At 31.9% G+C, this 9,134-nt stretch overlaps 2 protein-coding genes across 7 annotated transcripts in view; both read right to left on the reverse strand.

The window, feature by feature from the left end:
- The window catches only part of LOC117112036, an 11,686-nt gene extending 7,446 nt beyond the window's left edge, over positions 1 to 4,240 (reverse strand). For 3 of the 6 annotated variants that reach the window (XM_033255084.1, XM_033255085.1, XM_033255080.1), the window contains exons 1-3: positions 4,112 to 4,240; positions 2,795 to 2,824; positions 2,361 to 2,446 (exon numbers count right to left, since the gene is read on the reverse strand). The gene's annotated coding sequence lies outside the window, so the exon portion shown is untranslated. Of the gene's footprint in view, positions 1 to 1,238; positions 1,300 to 2,360; positions 2,463 to 2,794; positions 2,825 to 4,103 lie in introns of those variants that run through there. The other 3 variants (XM_033255082.1, XM_033255081.1, XM_033255083.1) reach the window with 3 other exon arrangements.
- Positions 1,994 to 9,134, reverse strand: part of LOC117112066 (sterile alpha motif domain-containing protein 3-like) — a 10,560-nt gene continuing 3,419 nt past the window's right edge. Inside the window, exons 2-10 of the mRNA XM_033255122.1 lie at positions 8,714 to 8,896; positions 8,295 to 8,388; positions 7,723 to 7,890; positions 6,793 to 6,993; positions 5,865 to 6,023; positions 4,104 to 4,354; positions 2,795 to 2,824; positions 2,361 to 2,505; positions 1,994 to 2,062 (exon numbers count right to left, since the gene is read on the reverse strand). Of these exons, the coding sequence (XP_033111013.1) occupies positions 1,994 to 2,062; positions 2,361 to 2,505; positions 2,795 to 2,824; positions 4,104 to 4,354; positions 5,865 to 6,023; positions 6,793 to 6,993; positions 7,723 to 7,890; positions 8,295 to 8,388; positions 8,714 to 8,896 (1,300 nt within the window). The remainder of the gene's footprint in view (positions 2,063 to 2,360; positions 2,506 to 2,794; positions 2,825 to 4,103; positions 4,355 to 5,864; positions 6,024 to 6,792; positions 6,994 to 7,722; positions 7,891 to 8,294; positions 8,389 to 8,713; positions 8,897 to 9,134) is intronic.

Raw genomic sequence — 9,134 nt, forward strand, 5'->3', positions numbered from 1 at the left:
TTTTGTATTTTATTTACTTTCGCTGCTTACATGTGTATCTGTCTCTTATACACATCTAGATGTGTATAAGAGACAGGTATATAGCTGTTGCATATTTCCCTGTGGAGGGTGTTGATAATGATTCATGTACCGAATTGTATAACCAGTTACTCGCCGATATAATTTGTATTGAAAATGAACATAGAGAAAATGGTCCTCAGATTTTAATGTCTGATATGAATGCCAGAATTGGTGGGGAAATCTCGTACGGAGATCCGATACTAAACTCTAATGGAGAGCGTCTCCTGAATTTTCGGAATGACGCAAACTTGAACATCTTAAATTGTACTCGGCATTGTGTAGGGAAATTTACTTGGTATAGAAACAACTTGCAAAGTACCATTGATTATATGCTCTGTTCTGACAATTTACTTGAGTCTGTAAAAGGATTCATAGTTGATGAAAATAGATATATGGGTCTGGGCAGCGACCATGACGTATTGTTATTGAATTTGTCTATTGCTTTTAGTAGTAAACGTGCCGATTATGGGAAAAGTACTAAACTATGTTGGTCCATCAAACAGGATCAGGATTATAAACCATTTCAGGAAAAAGTTAAAGAACGGTTCACAAATTGGAATGCCAAATCTTTTTCGGATGTAAATACGCTTTGGGATTCATGGAAAAGCAATTTAATTAAAGCTGCAACTGAAGGGATAGGCGTTAGGAAACAAAAACATGGTAATAAATGTAATCCATGGTTTGATGATGAAGTTGACAATGCCATCAAACAGAGAAGGGAAGCAGCCCGTTTACATAGAAAGTGGGTGAAGGATAAGGTAGCAGCATTAGTGAGGGGGATAACTTATGGAAAAATTATCAAGATAAGAGAAATTGTGTAAAAATATTAGTTAGAAATAAAATGACCGAAATGCAGGTTAAAAGCTCAGTTGATATTGCCAACAAAGGTGGTCGTAATTGCCGTGACTTTTGGAAGGAATTAAAGGGGGGGGCGAGCGAAAAAATGAGCAAATACAGTGCTTAAAAGTGCCGGGCACAAATGAAATTACTTGCGATAGAGAGGAAATGAACCAGACTGTTCTAAATTATTGGCGAACATTAGGTAAAATGAACAGAAATACGAATGATGAACACAATAAACATTCTATCGAAACTTCAAATTTTGTTAATGAACTTAAAAAAGATAAAAATTTTGCTTCTGATGATAACACTAACTCCATTGTTGATATTGAACTTACATTAAATCTGGTCGAAACTGCTATTCTTCAATCCAAAAATAACAAATCCCCAGGCTTAGATAATATTTCGAACGAGCTCCTAAAAAATGGTGGTAAATATCTGAATTATTCAATATTTTCATTATTTAAAAGAATTGTAAGTCTTGAAAAAATTAGAGCTGAATGGAACCGAAGCATTGTTGTCCCAATTTATAAAAAGGGCGATCGAAAGGACTTAAACAATTATAGAGGGATTTCTCTAACTTCCTGCGTTTCAAAAATTTTCAACAGAATCGTATTATACACAGTCTCTGAATTCTTAGAAGAAAAGAACATGCTTTCAGAAGTACAGCTGTCTCTTATGATGTATTCTTTTGTATTTTATTTACTTTCGCTGCTTACATGTGTATATATGTATATATATTTACAGTTTGCGCGTATGTATGTTTATGTATGTATATGGGTATGTTATTTTATTATTATTATTATTAGGGTTTTTTTTTTTGTTTTTTTTTTTTTTTTTTTAATTCTGTTTTTTTTTTTAAATTATTATTCTTGATTGGAAAGGGAAGGGAGGGGGTGACTTCGATTTCGGGATTGGAAAAGGGAAGGGAGGGGGTAACTTCGATTTCGGGGTTGGAAAAGGGAAGGGAGGGGTAATTAAGACTTTGATTTTTACTTTTTGTTAAGCTCATTTACTTTTACTTTTGATTTGTCATGTTTTGATTTTGTTTGTTTTCTTATATTTTTCTTGGACGCACCGTTTTCTACGTGTGCTACTGTTGTAAAAGTGTAGCTTCCAAATAAAGAATAAGATACTGATAAGCTCCATGTAAGTTGTTCTCCTAGATCATAGAGCAAAGAAACAGAAACTGTTTCTTTGCTCTATGCCTAGATAAACAATTTTGCTTTAATAGAGTCTGTTTGTTTGTTAAGAGATGGTTTTAATTCCTTAATCCAGAGCATTTCTTTAATCAGGCAGTCAAATTTTGATTTACATTTGTATAGAATGCTGAAATGGTTAATTATATCAGAATCTAAAATACCATGTGCAATTACCAAAAAATAAATAAAATTAAACCCTTACTATGTTCATCAATAATTAATATAAAATTAATGTATTTAAATTTTAAATATACATACTTTAACTTGTACCTCTTGCAAGCCTGTTTCTTCAACAGCTTGATGTAGGAGCTTCTTCTTTGCTTCGTCTCCATATCCTGTCATACCTCTTGTCCAGAAAGACTTAAGGATTTCAAAATTTTCTTCAGTTATGACAATATTTTTCCTAATGTAGAAGGAATATATATAAATATTATGGTGAATTAGGGACACCACAATCAATATTTTCTTTTTAAATTTATTTCTATTGAAGTGTATTGTTGAATTACAGTATTCTGTATTAATTATTTTGGATATTGCTACAAGTCAAATACGTCTAAATGGTATTAGGTTGATAATTATATGCAATTATCTAAGCAATTACCAAAAAATAAATAAAATTAAAATTGAATTGCAGATAGTAAACAGAAACAAAATTACTCCCAAGAAAAAAAAATAATGACTACAGTACTTACCGTTTACGAGGACTGGTCATCTTGATCAACCTGCAAGAAAGGAATGTACCATGATTGATTTAGGTGTACTATTTCTCTTCAAAAACTACAAACTTATTTACCAGGGTAGACTCAACATAACCACAAAAAGAATACAAAGCAGTGATGATTAACTTAAGGATGTACAATACTAGACTGTATCCCAAGTAAGGCAATTAATTTTATAATAATCATACCATTCAATTGATGAAATTAAGTAGGAAGTTATTTGTTTTATTTTCAATGAACCAAAATGAACAAAAATAGATTTTAATTCACAATCAATAGTTTTCTTTATGAATGCCAATGGTGAAGCATAAAAAAGTATGTAGAAAATAAGTTTTTGGAATAGATAACATGATGAATAATTACTAGTTTTATTAACAGTATTTATAACAAGAAAAAAAAAAACAAATGCTCCAGTTTCTTCTTTTTTCCATTTTTTTTTTTTTTTTGCATCAGTAGAAAGAATATTGATATACATCAGATTTGACTTCTAAATCGTTTTTCAGAGAATATACAAAATTGCTAAAACAGAAACTGCTAAAAACAAATATAAAATTATATAAATGTATAAATATACATGACAAACTTCTTTCATACAGATAGCTATTGTAGGCTTACAATATGAACAGAGAAATAAATGTTACTAAGATTACATCCTGCTTCTCTGTGAAGTGACCAAATTACTAAATTATGTTGTTTAAAATATAAAGTACTTTATACTATATTAATTATATTTCAGTTTGTATTATGAGTAAATGTAGTAAATAATAATAGTTCTATATAAAACAGGCCTATTTTGTAAAAAAAAATCTTTTTAGAATTTTAAGAGCTTTAATTATATGTCCATGCTTTAATTTAAAAAAAATCTGGAATGCACATTTCAATTGGACTTTTATAATTCAATGTTTTTGAAAAAAATGTTTCGAAAAACATAGTTTTTATCTATGTGTAATGGAAGTTGTTGAAAATTAAGTTCAGTGTATTAATTCCTCTATTTTGTTTTTATTTATAAAATCACCCTGTTCAGTGTTATTGACCCTACCTGTTGGGTGTGTGTCTGAATTTAAAACTAAATGTAAAAAGGATTTTCGACCAAAAATATATTTTCTCAACTTCTGAGCGATGGTGAATGTACATCTGAACAAAACAAAATATTATTATAAAATCAAAAATTACAGTAGTACAGTAGCCTAGTGTACTAGTAATATAGGCCTAGTCCTTCATAAACTATGGTGTATATGGATGGATGTAAATAAATCAGGCAGTATGAATGCTATTCACAAACCTCTGTACCTTTACAGGTGTTTGCGAATCTCTGCCCAATGCAGCAATATACTGTTGAAAGTAAATGAGACTATTTTTTGCTGCCTTGGGATATTCAACGCCATAAATATAAAAGCAACAAAACATGATGGCCATTCCCATGGCAACATTGGCAGGTCTACAAACTCTAATGCCATCTAGCATTACTACACAATCTTCCGTATGGAATATATTTCCATGTAATACCAGACAAGGTGTCAGTGACACAGGATCCTGAAACAAAACATACAATGAATATAATTACTTAAATAAAATATAATTATGTGGTGATAGCCTACCATCAAGTTTCCAGTGTGTTTTGCCCTTGTTATCACAATTTATCAGAGAGAGAGAGGTATTTTACAATATAACACAGCTACAGTATATGTAGAAATTGAAGGTAAATATAATTAATTGATATTTCCTTAATCAGCCAATGTTTTTAAATAGTGCATGATTACATTATTGTACTTAAAAATATCTTAACAATAAACATTCACATATAATACTGCAAACATTTACTTATAATACTGGATCTGGCATTGAAAATTTAAAATTTTTTTTTAGAAAACTTGGAAGATCAACTATTAATTAATTTTACTTGGCCTTATGTACAGTAGTTACCTTATCTATACAGTACATATAATCCGAATCTTCCCCAAGCAAAACAGGAATGAGCAGGCAGCATGCTGTGATTGTCAGTATACAATGCAAAGGTAAACCATAGGTAAATTAACACAATATTTGGGAATTAAAAAAATATAAAATTAAAAATATATAAAACCAAAAATATATGCTTCAATGTTAGTCTTATCTCTGTGTATTCCTTTCCTTAATTTATAATCATAACACCAGGGGTTGCACTATACAATAACTTGGTTCTTCCCAATATTAAGAGTGAATCAGATAGTGACCAATTAAGCAGAATATGCAAGTTCTGGGGAGGGATTTGTAGACATGCCAACCCAACAAGGTCAACAAGAAGAGTCTGAAAACATTTTGAGTGGAGTTTTTGGCAATGTAAAGAGTATGTTAAATCACCATCGGAAAAATAAAATTCCTAAGACATGGTAAAAATGTGATCGGATTTTCAAATGTAACCATTCTAACTCACAATGACACTTTACATTAGCATCAAGCGTCAGAGACAAGAAAGAAAATCAACACCACACATATCACTCAAGCCCCGTCACACTGTAGCGAATAGAGCCAATGTATGCCGACTTTTATCAAAATGTTGGTTTACGTTTCCGCAACTTGACATTCATTCGTGACACGTTCGTAATAATGTTTGACATACGTTGTATTCGTTAGTTGTTCGTAGGGGTATGCAGATGTACGCTGGGGTCGATTTAAAATTTTGAACATGTTCAAAATTTTTAGCATATCACAAAGTTCTGCTAAATACACTATGTATACGGTGAGCATTCCTGTTGCACATTGGGTTTACGTTTGTTCGTCCTAATACGTCCAATCCATCGGAAACTTTGCTATAGCGAATGCATTAGGTATACATAGCGTTTGTCTAACTAATCGGTAACAATTGGCCAACGAATACTCAGAGTATACCGATCTACATTAACTTTCACAAGGCGTCCCGTCCATCTTATTATACGGTAGTGTCTTATATAATGGGACATGAAGAATAGCATACACAGGAAAAAGGAATAAACAAATACTTTACTGTAAATACAAAAAAAAAAAAAAATTCAATCTGATTGTACTTCAAAAATCCTTTGTTTACCTTTTTTCTCCTTTTCTTCAGTGCAGTCAGCAATCTCTCTTCTGTATGCATCCAATAGTTCATCAATTGAATGATGTTATCAATGAAAGTACTCATTGTAGCTCTTAAATGGGAGTGGATGTTGCGACTACCATAGCACCTTTCCACTTCTTTAATAATCTACATTAGGTGAAATTGTAAACCAGAAAGAGAACCAGTAACTTTACTTCCAACAGGATGAAATGATGCAGACATAACATATCAACACAACAATATTTGTATTTCAAGTGGGAATCGATGATGACAAACATGGCAACGTATTTGCTAATAAACATTGTTGCATGCAGGTTTGTCGAAAATCAAACTGATTCAACTTTTTCCAAGACAAGACTGTGTAATACAATAAAAACTTTAAAAATTAGGAAAGCTCAAAAAATAGAATTTGCATTCTATATCTGGAATTCATTTCCGAAATGAGGTAACTATATGCTAGGGAAATTCTGGTGCTGGAGTGAATGTGAGGTTGTGGTGTGAAATCTATTAATCTCACACATACTGGAGCCAACTAGGCATGACATACAGTACTAAAAAAATGTCGGTGATGGCGGAATGGAGGTGTTCTGGTGTGAAACTGCAAAGCAACCGAAATAGGCCTATATACAGTAGGTATTATATACATAAGAAAATTGTACTGGTATGTCCGTGAGGAAGAATACAAGAGTTCTGGAAAAGCATTTCCTTCATGAATAATGTCAGTTCCATTGCAATTGATTCTTTTCAAGTGGAACAAAGCTTTAATAGTAGATGGGAAAATTGTAATCCCCTAGCATTATATTCTCAATAGCTATAGACCAACTAACATTCCTTTTTATGGAATTATTTGTCTTGATCACAATTGACATGCTACATAATTGAATGTTGCACATAAATTTGGTTATTTAATAATTACCTCATTTTCTAGTTGGAGAAACGGAAATTTCTCCAACGCATCTTTTACTGAGTGTTCCGCAATATATTTCAAACGATATTTCTTTGTTCGTTCTAGCTTATCATTGAGAATATTTTGGTCTGGGTTTCGCTTCTTTGAAAGGTCCATTAAATCCGTTACATGCTTGCTTATGCTGGCTTGGTCTTCTCCTGACGTACTTTCCTAAGATGCCAAATAGGGAAAATATTATTTTAAAAATTCAAATTGTCAAAGATGCACTGTCACTTCAACAATTGGGAAAAACATTTACCATGAAAACACACATTCTAAAACTCAATATTCAATTATATTGTTTATTGTATAATATTGTTATATTATAATAACAATTGGGGTTTTCGATATACCGGTACTGTATGTTTCATTCTAAAGGTGATTACTTTATGTGTACTTTCAAATGATCAACATACAGTAATTTTTAATTCAATTTTTTATGATTTTCCAATTTTCTAAAAGGACAGTGCCACTTTAAAGGTACACTACTGTACTGTATTTGTGCCAATATATGATTTTACCTGAAAATAAGATGATTGGGATGAAGTAAGCCTTATACCATATTTTACATTATCAATGTAATTTTATACCTTAAACTACATTTCGTTCCAACTGGATGTGCTTTCCCAAAAAGCCTAATTACCTGATTGCAGTGATCTGTGAACAGAATCAAAGGATTTGAACCAACATATCCATTGTGAGACTACAATAAAGAGTCATTGGAAGAGTTATATGCGAGTACAAGAATGCCCTTTTGCATGTTATTTCATCTGTGTCTGACTAACTCTTATTTTGGTTTGGATGACAGCATACAATTATTAATTAAACTAAATGGCAGTAGCTATGGTACTTAGCATTATTACAATGTACTGTATGTTCTGATACACAAAGTCTAAATACCTTAATGACATCAAGCTTGACATACTTTACAGTGCGTTCTTCATCATCTTTAACAGCTGCTTTTTTACTGTGGCCAAATATTTTTTTCCTTTTCAGAACATCTTCATTGTGGATCAGCGGTGCCCTTTCATGTTTAAACTTATTTTTCAGTGATTCTCTCCATGTATCCTATTATAAGAATAATGTATTGTATATTGGACTTCAGTGATCTAAAAACATATTTTTCAGTAAAACAGACATAATAATATCCAAGTACAATGTACAATAATCTGCAACAACAAAATTGTGTGTTTAACTCCTCACATAGAGTCTTGGGTCTCACTAGCTGAAGAGTGGGAAAGTAATAAGGAAAACTATTTCTCGTAATCTCGAAAGCTCCGATGAAGGCACTTATAATAGAGTCATTAGAGTATTGGCCCTACTGACTGCCCATACAAAAAAGATCTATTAATCAATTAGCCGAGTGTTTCTAGAGCTCCTGATTGGAGCTAAAAATCACCCCAGAATTTTTTTTTTTTTTTTTTTGCTGTAATGTGTCTTTTCAGTATGTAAAATTATTAACATGGGCTTACATGTCCTGTTGAATTTCCAGATTTATCTTTTAAGATTTTAAACTTGGTCACTAGTGCTCTGGCTACCTCAGTATACTGAGCTGTTGTTGGATATCTAAAAAAAAGATGCATGGGGAAAAAATTACTGTATTAAGATTAACAAACAGTAAAAAAACCTGGAAAGAATAGTGTTAAAATAGACGAATTAAAGTGTTTTTAAGCTTTAGCAGTATAAACCCTCTTGACAATGCGTGCATATTATAGCAATGCACACCTTATTACCTTTTTATAGTACTGTATCTGGTTTGCACCTAATAAATTGAATCAATGAGAAAGTCGGTAATCAGAAGCAGGTCTGGAAAGTGGAAACTGCAAAAAATTAGTACAGTAGTACAAATTTAAGTAGTACTACAAACATAATAATCAGGTTAAATACTTACAGAGTGTATTGTATCATGTCTTCAAATAAACTTTGTATAATCTTACGATAATACCGTCTTGACAACACTGACTTGTCCTCCTGTTTCAAGAGACCTTCCACATCATGTGGTAATACAGGTACTTGGTAAGGTGAAGGCCACTTGGATAGAGAAGGCACATCACAGGCCTCAATATCAGGTGAACTAAGTAGTAAATTAAGTGATCCATGGACATGAATTGCACATACAGTCAAACTTTCCAAGGTCAAATAATTTCTACTGTGTAGGATGAACTTATTTTACATGCCAAATTTTCCATTAATTAACAATCAAATTTAGTCCAAGTCGAATTATTTTTCAGAGCCATTTTGAATTTGACTTAGGTAAGTTTAACTTTATGTCATTCGCTTTAGGAACAATGACCTTACAAAGTTTGAAAATA

Source organism: Anneissia japonica, unplaced genomic scaffold (assembly GCF_011630105.1).
Source record: "Anneissia japonica isolate Jap-2015-1 unplaced genomic scaffold, ASM1163010v1 scaffold699_len907043_cov185, whole genome shotgun sequence".
NCBI classification, from domain to species: Eukaryota; Metazoa; Echinodermata; class Crinoidea; order Comatulida; family Comatulidae; genus Anneissia; species Anneissia japonica.